The 19,013-nt window shown below is 64.1% G+C and overlaps 2 protein-coding genes across 10 annotated transcripts; both read left to right on the top strand.

The window, feature by feature from the left end:
- The first annotated feature begins 153 nt into the window (after positions 1–153).
- Positions 154–4,599, top strand: TEPSIN (TEPSIN adaptor related protein complex 4 accessory protein). Its single transcript, XM_030506432.1, has 13 exons — positions 154–219; positions 303–375; positions 515–606; positions 688–781; positions 871–938; positions 1,071–1,149; positions 1,522–1,590; positions 2,040–2,246; positions 2,337–2,511; positions 2,789–2,902; positions 3,060–3,138; positions 3,211–3,345; positions 3,628–4,599. Exons 1-13 carry the CDS (start codon positions 178–180, stop codon positions 4,099–4,101), a joined length of 1,701 nt encoding a protein of 566 aa, XP_030362292.1. The 5' UTR covers positions 154–177; the 3' UTR covers positions 4,102–4,599.
- Positions 4,600–4,855: 256 nt separating this feature from the next.
- CEP131 (centrosomal protein 131) lies at positions 4,856–18,976 on the top strand. 9 transcript variants are annotated; one of them, XM_030506427.1, is made up of 27 exons: positions 4,856–4,958; positions 5,930–6,128; positions 6,744–6,829; positions 6,943–7,057; positions 7,411–7,529; positions 7,743–7,856; positions 7,967–8,125; positions 8,474–8,591; positions 9,354–9,470; positions 10,447–10,615; positions 10,759–10,859; positions 10,982–11,164; positions 11,541–11,735; positions 11,867–12,004; positions 12,373–12,498; positions 12,597–12,713; positions 13,931–13,960; positions 15,057–15,159; positions 15,451–15,652; positions 15,916–16,023; positions 16,180–16,297; positions 16,467–16,541; positions 16,627–16,769; positions 16,940–17,117; positions 17,203–17,399; positions 18,607–18,667; positions 18,757–18,976. In XM_030506427.1, the coding sequence occupies exons 2-27, from the start codon at positions 5,952–5,954 to the stop codon at positions 18,829–18,831; spliced, it is 3,324 nt and encodes a 1,107-aa protein (XP_030362287.1). In that variant the 5' UTR covers positions 4,856–4,958; positions 5,930–5,951; the 3' UTR covers positions 18,832–18,976. The 9 variants fall into 9 exon arrangements, 8 of the variants coding, with proteins under 8 accessions (XP_030362287.1, XP_030362290.1, XP_030362289.1 ...); XM_030506429.1 differs by having other exon boundaries at positions 4,924–4,958; positions 11,544–11,735; XM_030506428.1 differs by lacking the exon at positions 4,856–4,958 and adding an exon at positions 5,163–5,335.
- Positions 18,977–19,013: the final 37 nt, after the last annotated feature.

Raw genomic sequence — 19,013 nt, forward strand, 5'->3', positions numbered from 1 at the left:
GTGCCGGTGCCGGTTGTTTACGTCCTATCTCCCTCCCTTTCACCGCCTCCCGCACCACTTCCTCCGGGAGCCCCGCCCTTTCTCGCTCACGATTGGCCGGAGCGGCAGCTTCTCGCACTCTCATTGGTGCTCGGCGCCCGCCGCGGGGCGGAGCCGCGGGGCCGGCGCGGGGCTGTCATGGCGGCGCCGCTGCGGGACCGGTTGGGTTTCCTGAGCCGGGTACGGGCGGGCCGGGAGCGGGGGGGGGGGAGGCGGGTCCGGTCCCTCCGCAGCGCCCCTCACCCTCCTCCTGCCCCCCGCAGCTGCCGGTGCTGCTCCGGGGCACCGCGGACGACGACGCGCCCTGCCCCGGGTACCTGTTCGAGGAGATCGCCAGTATCCTTCCGTTGGGGGGGGGGTCCCCGGGCCGGGGGGGGCGGGTTGGGGCCGGGCCGGGGCCGGGGCGGTGCCAGGCGGGGAAGGGGCTGCGCCGGGGTCCCAGCCACGGGGAGCAGGATCCTTCACCCGGCCGCAGAGATCTCGCACGAATCTGCCGGCAGCGGGCAGTGCCTGCTGGAGTACCTGCTGAGCCGGCTGCAGGGCGGCTCCTGCCGCGTCAAGCTGAAGGTAACGGGGCGCGGAGCCCCCGCGGGCAGGGGCTGGGTGGGCGCTGGCGCTGCGGCCTGAGCCCCCGCTCCTCACCCGCAGGTGCTGAAGATCCTGCGGCACACGTGCGCGCAGGGCTCCCCGCAGTTCGTGCTGCAGCTGAGGAGGAACGCCGGCTTCATCCGCGAGGCCGCAGGTAACGGGCTGCGGGAGCTGCTGCCGGGACACCCGGAGCCCCGGCCGGGTCCTGCCTCTGGGTGACCCCCAGCGCTCCCCGCCCCGCAGTGTTCACTGGGCCCCCAGACCCGCTCCACGGCAACAGCTTGAACCAGAAGGTGCGGGCGGCCGCGCAGGTGAGCGCCGGCCCCGCTGCCGTGTGCTGGGGGCGCTGCCGGGGCGCTGCGTGCAGCAGCAGAGCAGCTCTGCCCCCACACCCCGCCGTGGGGGTCCCTGGTGCTCCCCTTCCCGCTGCTCTCTCCCGGCAGGACTTGGCCACGGTGCTGTTCTCGGATGCGCCGCTGCCCCCCGCCGCTGCCCTGTCTGCCCGGCCCCTGCCTCCCGCGGGTGAGTGCAGCCCCACGGCCCCATCACCCCCCGTGGGCACGGTCCCTTTGGCTGGAGCTGTGGGTGTGCGGAGGGTCCCCTGGACAGGGGTGGTGGTGTTGGGGGTGAGGGCAGGGTGCCCCAGCCCTGGTGCTGGGTGCTTGGCTGCTTCCCCTGCCCCACAGCGGGCCCCCTCCTCTGGGGGTGTCCCGTAGCTCTGGCCAGGGCAGGCTGCAGGGTGCTGTGTCAGAGGGAAAAGCCTGTCTGGGGGAGCAAAGGGAGACACTTCCCTGCACCCCAACACCTCCTGACTGCCCCTGGCACTGCCCTGTGCTTCCAAAGGGGAGGAACAGCAGCAGAGGTGACCCTGAACGTGCTTTGTGCCTCCCCCAGGCATGGGCTCCAGCCCCAGCCCCTGCGGCTCCTTGCAAGGATTCGGCTACAGCACTGAGAGGAGCTCCGGTAAGTCCTGGTGCTGCCCCGTGCGTGTCCCTGCTCGGTCCCTGCTGCAGCCCCGGGGTCAGACCGGGCTCCCAGCATCCGGTGACACCTTCGTGGTTACTGGCTCTCAGTGGGTGTTCATGGGTGACTCAGGGCAGAGCCATGCTCCCCTTTGCTTTGTGCAGCTCTGCCCTTTCCCGGGCCACCCAGTGGGTGCTGAGGGATCTGCGTGGCTCTGGTGTGTCATTCCCTGCTGGGAGGTGTGACAGGGTGCCGGGAGGCCGGCTCGTCCCTGTGGCGTGTCCCAGAGCTCCCAGGTTTTCCTTGCGCCTCCGTATCCAGCCAGAAGCCTGGTCTGTGCCGGGGGGCTCCTCTCCTTCGGGGGGTCCCCATTGTCCCCTGCAGGGTGCTGGGTGCCTCGGGGCTGTCCTGGGCTCCCGGGAAGCTCCTGACCCCTCGGCCATTCCCAGGTTCCCCAGGGGAAGCCCTGCTCAGCACCATCCAGCGCGCGGCCGAGGCGGTGGCCCACGCTGTGCTCCCGTCCCCGGGGGGACACCGGCCGCGCCACGGGGACCTCCACGAGGACACCTACGAGCCCGTGAGAGCCCCATCACCTCCCCGGAGCCCCGCCACGGCTGTGAAGCCACCAGCAGCCACCACAGCGCACAGCGCCCGCGGTGGGTCCCCCCGTGCTGGGCTGGGGCAGCTCTTGGGGGCCCCGTGTGGGGCTGTTGGGGGTCAGCACGTCCCCGCTGCTGTCCCTGCAGTGAGGCACCAGCCGGGGCAGGCCGGAGGGGGCTGGGAGGAGGCGGACAGCGGGCACAGCTCCCAGGACTCCTCGCAGGGCATCGGCGACTTGAGCCGCACCTCGGACTCCTGCAGCAAGTCGGGCAGCGACAGCCACTCCGGAGCCAGCCGGGAGCTGAGCCACGCGGCCGAGAGGTGGGAGCGGGGACACGGGGGTCCCCTTCCCCCGGCGCCTTCCGGGGTGCTTCCCTCGTCCCCAGGACCGGTGCCCTCATTTCCCACACCGTTAATGCAGAGGCTCTGGCTCTATTCCTCCTGCGATGTTTGGCCTCTCAGCCTTGGGTGCGCAGGGCTGTGGGCAGGGGAGGTGTTGGGGGGTTCCCTGCCCACGGGAGGGTGGGGGAGTCTGCGCTGGGACCCCAGGAGGGAGCAGTGCTGGCTCCTGTCCCCACCGAGGCATGGCCCCGCGCAGGGTGGACGCTGACAGCCTGGGTGACTGCGTGCGGGAGGTGAGCCTGGTGTCGGCGCTGACCCGCGGCGCCAGGGTCTTCCTCACCCGGGAGGAGGCCCAGCACTTCGTCAAGGAGTAAGTGCCCAAAGCGGCCCATGGGGAGCACTGGGGGGGCTTCCAGGAGCAGCCTGAGCCCTTCTCACCCCCTTGGCTGCCTTGGCACGGACCGTGGGGCAGAGGGTGGCGGGTCCCGGTGCGGCCAGTGCTGCCATAACCCGTGTCCCCTGGGCAGATGTGGGCTGCTGAACTGCGAGGTGGTGCTGGAGCTGCTGAGCCGGGCGCTGGAGGACCCCAGCGACAGTGTCCGCATGGTGAGCGTGGCACGGCCCCGCGGGGTGCCCGGTGCTGCCCGGCCCCGGCTCAGCCGCGCTCTCCTCCCGCAGAGGTCCATGGGCGCCATCTCCTCCCTCATGTGCTCAGACCTGCTCTCCCTGGACCACATCTTCGCCGTGACGCGGCAGCAGCTGCAGCAGCTCAGCCAGGGCAGCCCCGGCCCCGTCGCCAACCGAGCAACGAAGGTGACTCTTGGGATGTCCCCATGTCCCGTCCCCAGGGGAGCGTCCAGGGACTGGATTTTCCATACTTGAGGACACCCAGATCTTGGGAATGGTTCTGTGTGTGTCCCAGAGGGGTGGGATTGTCCATCTCTCCCAGGAGCGGGGAGCCTGGGGGGGTGATGCTCTGTCCTCAAGAGACAGGGCTGGACCCAGGACAGTCTCTCAACTGGGAAAAGGTGCTGGGGCTGCCTTCTCTTCCTGATATCATTCTCGCTCCTGCTCATCCCACTCTTCTCCTCGCAGATCCTGCGGCAGTTCGAGGCTCTGTGCAGGGGCCACCCCTCCCCGAAGGGCGCCCGCCTGGACTCGGACCCCTCCGGCCTCCCGCTGGGCTCAGCGCCGTGCCCCGGGGACCTGCTGCTGGACATCCCCCCGCTGGCCGGCGAGAGCATCCTCACCCCGCTGAGCGCAGCCCCCCTGCCCGGGGCCCGCGGCCAGGAGCCAGCGGTGGAAGCGGAGAGGCGCGGGCAGCCCGGTGCTGCGGTGCCGGCCGGTCCCTGCGGGCAGGAGGTGGGGAGCAGGGTGCCGGGGGACGCGGCAGGTGCCGCTGCGCTGCCCCATGGCCTGTCCCTCTTTGCTGGCATGGAGCTGGTGGCTCATCCCGGCGCGGTGCTGCGCCTGGACTCTGCACCCGCAGAGCCATGGACACTGCCCCAGCCCCAGATGGACCCAGAGGGTGAGCAGCAGCCGTCGGCCTTCGCCTTCCTCAACATGTAGCTGCTGTTGGGCTCCCGGGGGGCTGCGGGGGCTTTGCCCTCCCTCCCTGTGGGGCCTGTCATGCCATAGCCCCATGGGCTCAGGGGAAAGGGGGCTCAATCCCCCCGGATTCCCTCGTGGCGCCCTGGGGAGAAGCAAAGAGCAGCGCTGTGTGCCCCATCCACAGGGATGAGGGAAGGGGGCTGCTGGGAGGGCACGGGGTGTGATGTGGCTGCGGGGGCCGGGGCTGGATCAGGTTATAACGTTTCTTGAGCTGCTTTTGGTGCCAAAAGCCCCCGTTTCGGGCTGGCGGAGGGGGACGGTTGCTGCTACCGAGGTGGAGCTGTGCCAGAGCCCGCTGGAGCTGCCCGGGGGGTGGTTTGGGGACCCCAGCACGGCTTTGGGGTGCTCCTGGGTGCCCCCCTGCTCCAGCCTGCGCAGCCGTGGGGCTGGGGTGGGTGAAGGCGCTGATGCAGTGGGGCCGGGACCCACCAATAAACCCCACACTTGGGTCTGGGAGTTTCTGACTCTTCTTGCGCCGATGCTGGAGCCTGCCCTGCAGCCCCCATGGCCCCATTGCGCCCCATGCCCCGTGGGGCAGAGCCCGTCCCAAGCTCCGCCCCTCTTTTACAGGCCCCGCCCCGTCGCTTCTCCTGCCCCCTCCCCTCACCTAATGCAATTGGCTCGCTCGATACTGCGCCACGCCCCATCCTCCAGGTTACGCCCCCTGCTCTTCAGACCCCACCCCTTTTTCCTCCTCAGCCTATGGCTGCTCCCTTCTCCGCCCCGCCCCTCTCTTCTAATTGGCTGTCACCTCCCGCCGCCGCACCCAATGGCAGGGGCGGGGCGCGCGGCGGCGGCAGGAGCGGGCGCAGCGGGTACGGCCGGGGCCGGGCGGCGGCCGCGAGGGGAGCCACGGCCGGGCCCCCCGCGCCTCCTCTGCGCCCCTCTCACTGCAGGGAGCCCCTGGGCCTGCGGAGCCGGCGGGCTGCGGGAACGGGCGCTGGGGTTATGGGGGCCTGGGCATGGCCCGGGGGGGCTTCATCCTGGGGGTCCTGGGCTTGGGGCTGGGTCCTGAGGGGCTGGGCTCGGGGCCGGGAGCCCAGGGGCTGGGCTCAGGGCTGGGCTCGGGGCTGCAGCCCCGTTTCGCGGTGTGAGCCCGGCGGTTTCCATCGAGAGCCTTTTGTTTACGCGGCTGTTGGAGCCCGCGGCGGGGCCGGTGTCCGGCGGCGCGGGGTGAAGGCAGAGCTGCGAGGTGCGGGCTCCTGCGGGGAGCGGTGTCATGGTGGAGCTTGCCTGGGCACGGTGGCAGCGCCCGCTCAGCGCCGCGGCGGGAGGGGGTGCAGGGGGGTGAAGCCATGAACGTGCCGCCTCCCGGGCGGGGAAGGGGGCTCAGCTCTGCCTGTGGCTGCTGCTTGGCAGAGACTGCGAGCGCTTGGTGCGGGCAGGATCCCCCGGGATGCTGCCTCATCAGTGTCCCTGCCCGGTGCGGGGCGCCGGGTGAGCTGCACCCGGCCTCGGCAGGAGGGGACGTTCTGGGCTCGCAGGATCCTCCTGCAGGCACGGTCTGTGCGGAGTGATGGAGCCCGGCGTGGGGAGCGCAGCTTTCCTCCTCTTGGTCGTTCACTGGCCCATAGAAGGGCCAGCAGGACGTGGGGCAGCCGGGTGTCAGGTCAGAGCAGCGAGGAGCTCACCAGGAGCCTCTCGGGGCCGTGGGGATGCAGCGGGAGGTGTTTTGTCCCGCCTGGCAGCAGTTACGGCACGGTGTGCTGCTGCGGGAGGCAGCGGGGAGCGCGGGGCTGGCTGCTCGCTCCGCACCTTCACTCCTCCACCTGTGCTTTGCTTCCAGGGCTCCTTCTTCCTGCTCGAGCATGAAGAGCGCCCGCAGCAGCTCCTCCTCCCAGGGCGCCGGCGCTGGAGGTGTGGATCTGAGCCTCACCGGCTTCCCCGCGCCCGTGTCGCGGCGCCCCAGCAGCGCGTCCCCTGCCAAGCACATGGCACGTTCCATCTCGGTCACCGCCGACAGCAAACCAAAGAGGAACACTCTGGTGAGGCCTTCATCCCCCCCGCGGCTCGGGCAGAGTGTGCTCGGGCTCCGGGTGCCTCCGTGGGTTCCTGCTCTGCCCGGAGCTGGGCTGAGCCCGGGCGGGGAGGTGGCAATGGGGGGCCCCGCTCCCCTTGGGAGCATGTAGCACGTCTGTGTGTTCATGGAGACCTTTGGGAGGGGAGGATTGGGCTGCTCCGGGTTGGAGCTGCAGCTCTGGGCGCTGCAGGGCTGTGCTCTCTCCAAATCTGGTCACCCTCAACAACAAGCTGCTCATTAGGTCTCTTCTCAATGCTTTAATGCGTGCAGAAGAGCAAGTAGGGAAGCCTCAGGCTTCGCTCCTTTTCCCTTCCTTGCCCTTCACCTCCCTGCGCTGATTTCCTTCTGGGAATTCCCAAGTTCCTGCTGTCTTCCGGTGGCTGCTGCAGGCTCCCCGCGGCGGAGCGAGGTGGCACTGCGCTCTGCCTGGGCTGAGGTTGGGGGTGTCAGAGCATCGTGCCGGGGCTGTGCTGACGGGCAGCACCAGCCCAGAGCCGTTTCGGGATGCCTGGCTCGCGGGGGAGCTGCCCAGGCCCCGGGCCAGCAGCAGCGCTGCTGAGCTCGGCTCTCTCTGCCGCAGGAAGATGCGGGATCCCGGGCAATGAACAACCTCCGGAGGTCCAACAGCACCACTCAGGTCAACCAGCGGGTGAACAGCGCGCGCAGGTACCAGCGTGTGACCCTGTGCAGGATGAGAGCCCCGTCCTGCTGCTGTGTGTCTCTGTTAACTCCAGAACACGTGTTCTCTCCTCTCTGCCTTCCCTGGGTTTGTGCTGAAGCTCCGAGCAGGCAGGAGACTTCCTGACCTTCTTTGAGGGCAGTTCTGGGGGCAGACGGAAAGTGCCGAGTCTGAGCAAAACCTGCCCGGAGAAGAAAACCACGTGGAACGTCTTGGTGAGGACGGTGCTGCATCACCTGAGGAGCTGGTTTGGTTTGGTGGAGGAGTGGGAGGGTTTCCCTAGGCCCAAGGATGGGGCAGTACATCCGTGATGGCCAGGCTGGTCCTTCCTCAGCCTGCACTCAGAGCTGGCGCTGTGTGAATGGCCAAGGTGCTCAGTTGGTGCTGCAGCCTGTGCTGGCCTGGTCTCTGCTCCAGGGCCTTTGTCCCATCACCTCCGTGCTCCTGGCAGAGGCTGCCTGCAACAGAGGTTTCTTGTGTAGGGAGAAACTGGGCTGTGTGGGACGAGGTGTTTGAGGATGTGGGGCTGGTGCTTTACCTGCACTTATCTCCTGCTGGCTCCATGCAGGATGATCAACCACGGGTGTGCCCGGGCCCCTCCGGTGCCCGCGGCGTTGAGGCACCAGCGGGCATGAGGAGGAAAGAGGCCACCATGCTCCTGGCAGCCAACTTCACCGCCAACAACAGGTAGGAGAGGGACCAAGGCTTTGGCTGTGTGTAGAACAGCCCAAAGAGCCGGCTCTTAGGTCTGCTTGGGATGAGCTTGCTCCTCACCATGGGAGATGCTCTAGATGGTCACAGTTGGGTTGAGGGTTGCGGTGGAGGGAGCATCCATTGCTAGTGTGTGCTGTCCCCTTTGGATCCAGCAAGTCCTAATGCCTCATCTTCTCTCCACAACAGGAGCAACAAGGGTGCGATGGGCAACTGTGTCACTACGATGGTGCACAACAACTACTCCACCACCGAGAAGGGCCCTGCACCCAAAAGCTCCAACCAGGCACCCAGCTCCCTCAAGTAAGTGTGGTGAGGTCCTGGCTTGGAGGCTGAGCTGACCCTGTGTTCATGTGCAGATGTGCCATGGGATGGGGCAGGATGGTGCCAAATAACTTCATTTTCTGCCTTAGCAATGTTGTCAAAGCGTCCTCAAACGAGGATGGTGAAAGCAGCTTCGTGAAGTCTCAGAAGAATTTCTCCAGCAACAACATCATGACCTGCAACAACAACAGCAGCAGCAGCAGCAGCGTGCCCCGGAGGAAGGAGGTGACCGAGGAGGAGGCAGAGAGGTGAGGCAGAGCTGGTGTGTGTCATGGGACGAGGCAGGTTGGTGCCAGGCAGAGGGTGAGCTCCAGGGGAGCTGGAACTGGTTTCTTCTTGCCCCGTGGGGCTTCAGATTTGGGATGGACCCCTTTGAGTGCACCCGCAGTGGCTGGTTTACCCTCCCCATCCCTTGGCTCTGCTCTTTGAGCCTTGTCATCCAAGGCACAAGTTCCTCCCACCCCAAAGTCAGTGCATGTTGTCGGGACAGAAGGAGTCCCAGTGCCGCGGGCAGGCAGCCGCGCTGTGCGGCAGCAGGATGGGTGCGTGGTGCCACGCAGGACCTGGGGCCACACTGACCCTCCTTCTCCCCACAGGTTCATCCAGCAGGTGAACCTGGCCGCTGTCACCATCCAGCGCTGGTACCGGCGCCACTCGCAGCGACACCGGGCGGCAGCCGCGGCGCTGGGGCGTTTGCTGGCTTCCAAACGGGAGGTCAGTCCTGTCCGAGCCCTGCAGCACCGACCCTGCTGGCACCGCGGCCCCTCTCCTCGCTGGTGGGGAGCTCGAGGCCCTTTAGCACCAGACCCTCCATCAGAGACCTGAGCCATCGAGATGGGGGCTTTGGCTTTGCATGTAGCCAGCCCCTCACAGGCCAGAGAGCCAGGGAGGGTCCTGTCCCTGCAGAGACGTGCTGGTGGCGTTGGGGACAGCCCAGGTTTGGCTCCATGGGGAGCTCAGCACCACATGGCTCCATTCTGCAGCTCCCTTCAGCCACGAGCAGGCGGGTGCTTGGCAGCAGCAGCACAAATGTGCTGAACTCTCGTTGCCTCGGACACGCTGGTGGCCAGAGGAGGGAAGCCCTGTCTGGGCTCATCCCCGTGCTCCAGGAGCGAGTTGGCTCCTTAGGGAGTGACGACTCATCTGATGCTATTTGTGTTTCTTTGTGTTTAATTATTTATCCCAATAACGAAAAGTTCCATAGCTCTTGCATGTGAGAGTCTATTTTTAGGCCTTTTCTCCTCGATAGTTTCAGACCCAGATGACTAATAATTGCATTTAGTATCTATAGCAAATAAGCTGCTCTAAAGCAAAGCTTTCCTGAGGGCTCTTCACCTGCATGGAGGGGAGGGTTGTGGGGACGGGAAGCCTGGATGTGGGGTGACCTCGGGTGCAGTGTGCCCTTTCCCACTCCTCTGCGGTGGGCGGTGGGTGCTGAGAGCTCTCAGTAACGTTTTCTGACCCTCCTCTCTGAAGGAAAGGCAGCAGCACATGGAGGAAGGGAATATCCTGGATTTGCACCAGAGGAAGGACGAGGAACGCCGGAGGATCCGAGAGGAGAAGGCGCGCCTGGCCCGGTGTGCTGCCATCCAGGTAGGGACGAGGCAAGGACCTTGTGGCCTGCAGGGGACTGCTTGTTGGCAGGGCAGCGAGAGGGCCTCTCCCCTGCATCCCTGGGGGCTTAGCACGAAGCAGGATTAGAGCCAGCCTTGGAAATGGAGTGCTCCTTCTGGAGATGGAGGTGCTGCAGAGCAGTTCCTCGCTGCGCTCCTGCCAAGCCTTGGCAGCTCATTCGCAGCTTGCTGGTTTCCATCTAGCTTCTGGGGGAAAGGGTGACCCCGCTGAAACAGGGAGACTGTAACTGCAGCCCCTCGGAGTGGCCTTGGGGTGGCTGGGGAAGGGGTGCTCCTCAGGAGCGGGGTCCCCCCAGGGTGGGCTGAGGCTGCTCTGTGCTGTTGGCAGGCAGCCCCTCGCCATCTGCACCGTGTTCGTGCGGCAGGGAAGGGCTGGGGCTGCTGGGGCACAGATGAGGGGCTGGCACAGCCCGTGGGCTCTTGCATGTTGGCTCCTCGTACAGCCGAGGATGTTTTAAACCTCAGTTTCTCTTTGCCCTAAATGGAATCGTGTTTCACTGGGGCCGTGGGGAGACACGGAGCAGCTGGAGGGCAGCAAAAGGCTCCAGCAGCCTTTCACACACGTGCTTGTGCCTGAAGTGGCTTCCCAAAGCTCGGCCGAGGCAGCCCCTGGGGCCCTGCGGTGTCCCTGCACTGTGCAGTGCTTGGCCCTTGGGATTTGGAGGCCCTTCATGGAGCAGGAGAGGTCACTGTGCAGGGGCATGTGAGCAGCCCTTGTTCACATGTGGAGCTGGCAGGACCCTGAGAGCCCTGAGGAGAAGAGCTCTTGTTCCTGCGCTCCCCCTTCCCCTAGAGCTGTCCCTGTTAACCCTTCACAGCAAGCGTGTGGGTTGCTGCTGTCTCCCAGGCCGTCGCTAGCACTTAGAGCAGTGCAGGTATGTGTCACAGCACAGCCTGTGCCGGGCAGGGCGCTGATGGCTTCTCTGTCCCTGCAGGAGCTGCACCAGAAAAGGGCCCAAAAGGCTTTGGATGCAAAGTGCTTGGCAGAAGAAGAGCTTGCGCTGGTGAAGGAGAGCAGAAGGGTAGCAAAGAAGAAGCCAGCCAAAGCTGCTTCTGCAAGGAACGTCAGCCCAGCCAGCAGTGGCACCAAAGCCAACAATGCTGGTGAGTCCCTTCTGCAGGTCTCGGATGCTTTGGAGCAGTGTGTGACGTGAGGGGGAAGGAGAAGGATGGAGGAGCAGCCCTCCAGGAGCTCCTTCAAAGGGGCTGCTTGTTGCAAGTGCCTGACAACAGTCTGGTTCCTCCAGAGGCCAATTTCCACTCGGGAGCTGCAGAGCCAGAAGAAAGCGGCCTCACAGACCTTGTCTCCGTGCCCTTGCAGGACCCTGGGGCAGAGGAGAAGCTGCAGGTGGGTCTGGCTTTGCCTCGTGGGGCTCCTGCCATCAGCCTTTCTGCTGTGGCGGCTCTGGAGCCTTCACTGACTTCTAGAAAGATCCAGCAAACTTAGTGCAAGGTGTTGTTTCTCCCCAGGATGTGAGCTCCAGGGAGATGGGTGCTGAGGACCTGGAGACGGTGGTGACTGCTGCCAGCAGGTCTCAGTCCAAAGTCACTCTCAATGAGCTGCTGGACACGCTCAGGCTGTTGGAGGAAGAGCCCGAGCTGCTGCCGCCACCGAAGCTGTGCAAGAAGGACAGATATGCCTGGATGGACGGGGTGAGCAGAGGGCTCAGGCTGGTTACATCCACCCTCAGGCAGCGATGGCTGCCTGGTGAGGGCAGGTCCCCCCGTGGGTGCCTTCTCCCGGCACTGCTGCGTGGTGGAGGGGGAGAAACACAACTGGGTCACTGCCAGAGAAGGTGCTGGAGGGGTTTGAAGGTGCTGGAAGGGTTTAGTTTGATGCAACCAGGGCTTGAGCATCTGCAAGGAGGAGCAAAACCATGCGAGGGCTGTGGCGGGAGTGGGGTTAGCACAGGGGTTAGGGCTGGTTACAGGGTGCAGTGGGAGGGCTGGGCTGTGGTGGTGGAGAAGAACCAGCATCTCTTCTCCTGAGCCTTCCCCTGGGCGCTCATTCAGATCCGTGTCTGCCCAGCAGGAGCCCAGCTCCAATTCCCTGACTGCGGATAACCTGGAGAAGTTTGGGAAGCTGAACCACTCCCCGGGGGTCCCCGAGGACGGGGCCCTGCTCTCGGAGGCCAAGCTCCAAAGCATCATCAGCTTCCTGGATGAGATGGAGAAGTCGGAGCAGGAGAGGCCCAGGTCGGCCGCCTCAGCCACGCAGCGGGAGGTGAGCACTGAAGCAAGAGCCCATCTGTGTTGGATGGTGGTCAGAACCCTGGTGGGGGGGATCTCCTGCTTCCTTGTCCTGGTTCCAGATGGTCCCCACTGTGTTTTTAATCCCTTTGTTCGCTGTGGCAGGGTCTCCTCTCGGAGGAGGATCTGGCTCACTTGGAGCAGGCGTCGGCTGTTGCCACAGAGGTCACCAGCTCCATCATGAGGCTGAAGCTGGAAGTGGAGGAGAAGAAGCGAGCCATCAGCCTGCTGCAGACCGCCCTGGTGTGTGAGCCACATGCGTTTGCTTCCTGGGAAGGGAGGCTCAGAGCCCTCAGCACATGTTTCTTGGGGCAGCGGCTTCAAAGCACAAGATCAGGGCTCTGAACAGGGCTTCCCATCTGGGTCCCCAGCGAAGTACTGCAGTGCTGCTGGGCTGAGCTTCCTGCTCCTCTGTCCCGGGGGGGTTTGAGTGTTCCTGCTGTCAGTGGGCAGGAGGTGTGAGTGCCAGGGATGTTGATTTAGCTCTGTTCCTCCTTGTTCTGGCCTGACAGTGCCTTCCAGGTTCAAGAGATACCTTTTGTGCACATACTGGGGTGGGTGTAACTTCTCCTTCTAATGTCCTGTGGCTCTTTCTTCCCTACATCCAAAAGGCTCAGCAGAGGGAACTGACTGTCCAGCACGTCAAACAGACTGAGAAGGAGCTTGGCCACCAGCTCAGGCTGCAGAGGGAACAGTATGAGGCAGCTATCCAGAGGCATCTGGCCTTCATCGACCAGGTAATCCATCCCAGCTCCGAGTGGTGCTTCTGGAGCCAGAAGCTGAGGTGGCTTCTTACCCTGCCCCCCTGCTGATGCCTTTTCTTCACCCCGCGCAGCTCATTGAAGATAAGAAGGTGCTGAGTGAGAAGTGCGAGGCCGTGGTAACTGAGCTGAAACAAGTGGACCAGAAGTACAGCAAGAAGATCACCCAGATGCAGGAGCAGCACGAGCTGGTGAGGAGATGGGGAAGATGGGGAGCAGCTCAAATGGGGCCTCTTCCAGAGCCGTACGGTATCTCCCACCTTGGTGGGGCCTCGTTGTTCTGGGGAGCTCTTCTCTGTGCACAGAAGGTCTGTGTCACCCACAAAGCCCTCCCTTGGCTCCCCAAGCTCTCCTCTGCCGCCTACTGCCAGATGAATGGGACTAAGAGGCAGTGCTGGCTCCCAGGGTCTCTGCTTGGAAAGACCCTTCCCACCCATCCTGCTGTGGGCAGAGCTGTGCCCTGGCTGGGGGGCGACCAGGGACCTCACTTTGGCAGAGGTGGAAGCAGGCACTGGCGCAAACCCGATTCCACAGAGGAATTTGTACCTCTGGCTGTGCCCTCCTGAGATGGATGTCTTCCAGCCCCCTTTGCAGGAGCAGGGATGCTCTCGGAGCTAAACGGGGATAAGGTTGTACAGGAACATGGGATGTACAAGCAATAGTAACAGTGCTCTGTGGGGTTTGCTGGGCTGTTTTCCTGACCAGCTCCCAAACTGGGGAGCGTGCAGAGAGCTCCCACAGGCACAGCCCAGCCTGCCCTGTGCCCTGGCAGGAAGGCAGCACCTCTGGCTCCCAGCTCAGCCCCGGGCTCATCCTGGCTCTGCTGCCCTGCTCCCTGCTCACCCTTGGCCTCGCAGCCGAGCTCATGCCTGGGGCTCTGGAGTGTTTGCACTGGTCTGAGCCTGTTCACAGACGCACTCATGCAAACACAGCCAAGGCTCGCTTGGCCTTGCTGAGGTTTGAGCCCAGCCAAGGGGAAGAAGCCAGCGCAGGGCCGGATGCCTGGAGGGGCCCCTTCCCACGTATGGTCGGGGCTGGTTTTGCTGCCGCAGCCTGCGTGGGGCAGAGGAGGTGCCTCATTCCCTCTCACTCGCACTCACAGCAGGGCAGCAGTGCTGGGAGCAGCCCGGGACCCTTCTCTGCTCTGTGGTCCCTTTGTTATCCCTGTTCCTGGCTCTGCCGTAGGGCTCCTGCCTCCTCTGCATGGGGGAGATGTTTGTGCCTGTGAGGGTCCCCTGGCCACCAGAGCAGGCTCCTGGCCATGCATGGGATCCCTGCTCCTCATCCACCCTGCCTGTGGCTCTCTTATACACACAACTGCTTGGCTTTGCCTCTCTCCCACCTCCCCTCTTCCCCGTGACTCTGCGATTCCCCTTCTCTCTCCATCCCCTCCTTTCTTTCTCCCCAGGTCTGGCGCACTTTGGGCCCCTTTTCCGAGGTAAATGTGGTCTTTGCTGTGTTTTTCTGCCTTGCCCTTCTGCTCTCACACCCTGACCTGCCCCAGCTCTGCAGGCGCCTGCGGGCAGCAGGGATGAGCTGGGAGCTCCACGCTCAGGTCAGCAGGTCCGTGAAGAAGCCCCATCTCCCCAGGCCACGTGCTCAGCTGCTGCCTTCAGGCTGTCCCAGTCTTCCTGTGCTGATTTTCCTGCCCTCTTTCCCCTAACGGGCACCCCCTTGCTATTTCTTGCTCCTCTCTGCACAGTGGCCAGGTAACGAGCTCCTGGGTGTCCAGCCACCCACTTCTCTGGAGCTGAGACACGTCCCGTGTCCTGCATGCAGACATCACCTACCCATGCTGAAACAGCCACTTCTGGCCAGGCTGGTCCTTCCATTGGCCTTTCTCACCAGAAACCCCAGCACAGAAATACATGGTTGAGTGCTTTGACTGGCTTTTGCTGATGGGAGCATTGGGGAAGAGCTCCATGGGGTGTTCCTCCAGCTTCTTTGCTGGAGAGGAGAGCTGAGGAGGTAAATGCAGGCAGAGGAGGAAGCGAGAGCAGCGGCTGTGCTGGGGCTGTGCTGGGGCTGTGCAGCCTTTGAGTCTTTGGGGAGTTTTGGGGTGCTGCAGGAGCTTGGTCTGTGGTGGTACCATGGTGTTGGGAGGTCCCTGTCAGTCTGTTCTGCTTCTGGAGGATCTTCCATGCCAGGGAGAGGGAAGGCTGGAGGAGAAAGCATCTTCACACGTGACCCTGCGTCTGCTCACAGCCAGGCTGCCCTGCACACAGGGACTGTCAGCAGCCCCAGATTCCTCTCTCCTCTCTGTAGGTGCTCTCATGTCTCGGCCAGCCTGTGCTTTCCCAAGGGTTTTCTCTTTTCCCCCGTGCTCAAGGTCTGTGGCAGCAGCAGCCCCATCCCGTGACAGGAGAAGGCACTGGGAGAGCGTGCGGCTGCTTCTCTGTGCTGGGAGAACGTGCCTGGCTCTTCTGTGCGGCTCAGGCCGCCTGCAACCTCCTGCTCCCCAGCCAGGCTCCCAGGCTAACCGGGCTCTTCTCCCGCAGCTTGTCACTGACGTTCTCCCCTTTGCCTCCAAACAGGAGATTAAGAAGCTGAAGGAACTGATGAGCGCAACCGAGAAGATCAGGCGGGAGAAATGGATCGATGAGAAAACCAAAAAGATCAAAGAAATCACTGTGAAAGGTACGAGCACGTTCCCTCGGTGGCTGGAGTGGGGCTGGTGCAGGGGTCACATCCACGCTGGTCCGTGCCTGCAGAAGCTGCTGGTGTCTCAGGGCAGAGCTCCTCAGTGTGGGCAGTCCCTGCTCCCTTTGTTTGGTAGAGACAGATGCCAGAGGGCAAGAAAACCTGTGCATGCTCACCCCCACCTTTCTTACCAGCCCCTCTTTGCGGAGCTGATGTGTTTGCAGCCAATGGCACTGGTGTTGGGCTCTGGACAGCCCCAAGCAGTGACTGTCCTTCCTGCTGCCGCAGGGCTGGAGCCGGAGATCCAGAAGCTCATCGCCAAGCACAAGCAGGACATCAGGAAGCTGAAGATGCTGCACGAGGCCGAGCTGCTGCAGTCGGACGAGCAGGCTGCCCAGCGCTACGGGCGGCAGGCGGAGGAGCTGCGGGGCCTGCTGGAGCGGGAGAAGGAGGAGGAGAGCCAGCGGGAGCGGGAGCGCGCCCGGCAGCGGTGCGTGCCTGCGGCGGGGCTCGGGGCTCGCAGCATGGGGTGGTGTCCAGCACCCATGTTCCTGCTGTTTGCAGCAGTCAGTATCCATGGGGAGCAGCACCATTCTCCCCACCAGCCTGAGGTGGGAGATACTGATGAACCAGGGGCATCCTCCAGCAGCAGACCAGCCCTTGGATGGCCATGGAAGGGATGGGATGGGGCCGGGTGGGCAGTGGGTGAATGCCCAAAGGCAGGCTCATCCCTGAGGCTGCTCTGCCCTGCAGATGTGAGCAGCAGCTGGAGCAGGAGGAACAGGCACTGCAGCAGCAGCGGCGCCGGCTCTATGCAGAGGTGGCCGAGGAGAAGGAGCGGCTCAGCCAGCAAGCGGCCAGGTGAGAGGGATGGAGAGGGCTGGGCTTTCCCTGGTGGGAAGGGGGCTGAGGCTTGAGGGGGTCCATGGGGAGCAGCCCAGGGAGGGGGCTCTGTAGCTGGGCCGGTGTGGACGTTGGGAGCTGCAGACGTTGGGAGCTGTGTCTGTGTGCGGGCAGGCAGAGAGCAGAGGTGGAGGAGCTGCGGCAGCAGCTGGAGGCCAGCAGCTCGGCCCTCACCAGGGCGCTGAAGGAGGAGTACGCCAAGGAGAAGGAGGAGCAGGAGAGGCGGCACCAGGTCTCGTTTTCCCCTTGCCTCTGGACCCTGGGTTGCTGCTCCTGGCTGTGAGCAGTCCAGTCCCCAGCACATGGCTGTGGTGATATGTGCTTTCACCACTGAGCCCTGTACCTGCGCCAGGATGGTGCCAGGGGCTGCTCCAGGCTGAGCTGTTGTTGTCTCTCCACAGGCAGAGGTGAAGGTGCTGAAGGACCGGCTGGAGATCGAGAAGCAGGCCTGGGAGGCGAGCTACGTGAAGAAGGAGGTAACAGCAAGGGCTGCCCTTCTCCAGCAGTGCCACCCTCAGGCTCTGAGAGGGTTGAGGCAGCGTTTGCCATCTCTGTCCCCAGGAAGCCTGGCTGCTCTCCCGGGAGCGGGAGCTGCGGGAGGAGGTGAAGAAGGAGAGGGACAAAGAGATCGAGCTGGTGATCCGGCGCCTGGAGGCTGACACGTCCTTGGCCAAGGAGGAGTGTGAGAGGGCAGCAGAGAACCGGTGAGAGGGGGAAGGCAGCTTGTGAGTCCCAGCTCCTCCAGGGGCTGGTCCCATTCCCATGAGCACCTCTCCAGTGGGCTCTGGATGCTGCAGCTTGTGGGTGTGAGCCATGAAGGTGGCTGGGGTGGTCCTGGCAGCACCGGGCTGAGCCTGTCCTTTCCTCCCATTAGGATTAAGAGGATCCGAGACAAGTACGAGGTAGAGCTGCAGGAGCTGGAGAGATCTGAACGGAAGCTGCAGGAGCGCTGCAATGAGCTGAAGGGGCGGCTGGCAGAGCTGGAGGGGGAGAGCGTCCGGCTGCAGGGCCTGCTGAAGCACAAGGAGCAGGAGGTGGATGAGATCCGCAAGGTGAGCGTGGAGCAGAGCCTGGCCTGGCTCCGTCCCCCCGCATTGCCCTGTCGGTGCCTCCATGTCCCCTCTGTGCCCGCTGCAGATGAGGGACGAGCTGGCGCAGGAGCGGGGCAGCCTGGCCGAAGTGATCCGGCAGGAATTTGCCGACAGGCTGGTGGGGACGGAGGAGGAGAACAAGCGGCTCAAGGCGGAGATGGCGGAGATGAGAACCCGGCAGCGCCTGGAGCTGGACAGGGTGGTGCAGGAGAAGGACAAAGAGCTGGAGGAGGTTCACAGGAGGTGAGGCTGCCTCGGGCTTCACTGCCCCGGGGTGGGTTCATCGCTGGGGCTGCGGGTGCGGAGCTGGCCCGAGGTGTGTCCCTGCAGTGCTGCATCCTCGGGCCTGGCTTCCAGGGCAGAATGGGCAGCAGGGTCTCACCCGAGCTGCCTGCTCAGCCACTGTGAGTCCTCTGGCCCTTGCGCCTTGCTCTGTGTCAGCCTTGTCCCCAGGGCTGCTCCCTTGCATGCCTGAGGACAGGGCAGCGGGAGCAATGCGAGGGTTCCTGCCAGGAGAGGCCAGTGGTGCACAGCTCTGTCCCTGCTTCCTCCCTGGCAGGAGCACTGCAAGAGGCCGGGCTCATGGTGAGCTCCTGGAGGGTTCTGCTGTGGGTACCACACAGCCACAGAGATTCAGGGGTGCTGAGGCACCCCCAAAGTGCACAGGGGCCCTGGGCTGTTGGCTGTGGGGAGCAGGGCTGTGCCATGGGGCTGAGCTCCATCCTGTGCTCAGTGTGGAGATGGTGCTGGGAGCCGGGCTCTGTGTCAGGCAGCGACATAAGGCTTCCTCTTCCCTCGTGTCTGCCTGCGGAGGAGGAATTTTGCAAGTGAAAGGAGAATGGGAAGGGGAAAGGGAAGTGCAATGTCTCCTGTGGGAGCTGTGGCTGCGTGGTGCAGAGCCCTCCCTCCTGCGCTGTCTGTGCAGAGCTGCTCTAGCAAGAGGCTGGTGTAGAGCACACGGAGCTCGCTGGCTTTCCTGCATCCTGCTCAGGGATTCCCACTCACCGAGAGCCAGGGTCATGCCTTGACTGTGAGATAACACGGATCCCCTTTCTGCTTCCATCCCTTGCCTACAGCCTGGCAAAGGTTGAAACACAAAGTCTGGTGCTCTGGGAGCCGTGGGGAAGAGTTCACCCATGAGGCAGCAACCGTGGGCTTGAGAAAGGGGGAGAAACTTAAACTCCCTTCCCTGGGGTGCTGTTAATTCACTTTTGTGAAGCTGATGTCCCCTTCTTCTTGTAGATGACTCAATCCAAACTACATAAATGCTCACCAAGGGCGTTAGTATGCTTCTAGTGCATAATAGCCCCGGAGCTGCTGCTCTTTGGCTTGCTGCAGCGCCTGGAGCAGAGGGGCTGCGCTCCCCAGTGCTGGAATCACCCTCCTGGGGCACGGGGCCAGCCCGTGTTTGGTGCTGGGCTCCTCACCCCTTCTCTGTCCCTCTGCTCAGGGTGAAGACAGCGGTGCTGAGGAAGGAGGAGAGCGTGAGCAGCCTTCGGAGGCAGTACGAGGTGAGTGATGGGGCAGGCGGTGCCGGCCCCGCGGCGCCGGGGCTGTGCCTCTGCCCTGGGTGCTGTGAGCTCTCCCTGCTCTGTTGCAGGCGGCCGTGCAGCGAGCCACCCGCCTGGAAGCCCTCCTGGAGCAGCAGCGCAAGCAGCTGCTGGCCCCCAACTGACCACCCGTGTGCCCGGGGCCCGTCCCTCCCTCTGCCCTCGTGTGCCGCAGCCCGGTGCCGGTGCCGTGTGCCCTGCCGGGGCGCTCAGCAGCCTCCGTGCGTCCGGTGGCTGTGTTTTAAAGATAAATCTGTGCTGGTTTCTACAGCTCTTGGTTTGGTCTGTGTCCCCTGGGGGAAGGGGG

This window comes from Strigops habroptila, chromosome 14 (genome assembly GCF_004027225.2).
Source record: "Strigops habroptila isolate Jane chromosome 14, bStrHab1.2.pri, whole genome shotgun sequence".
Classification (NCBI taxonomy): Eukaryota; Metazoa; Chordata; class Aves; order Psittaciformes; family Psittacidae; genus Strigops; species Strigops habroptila.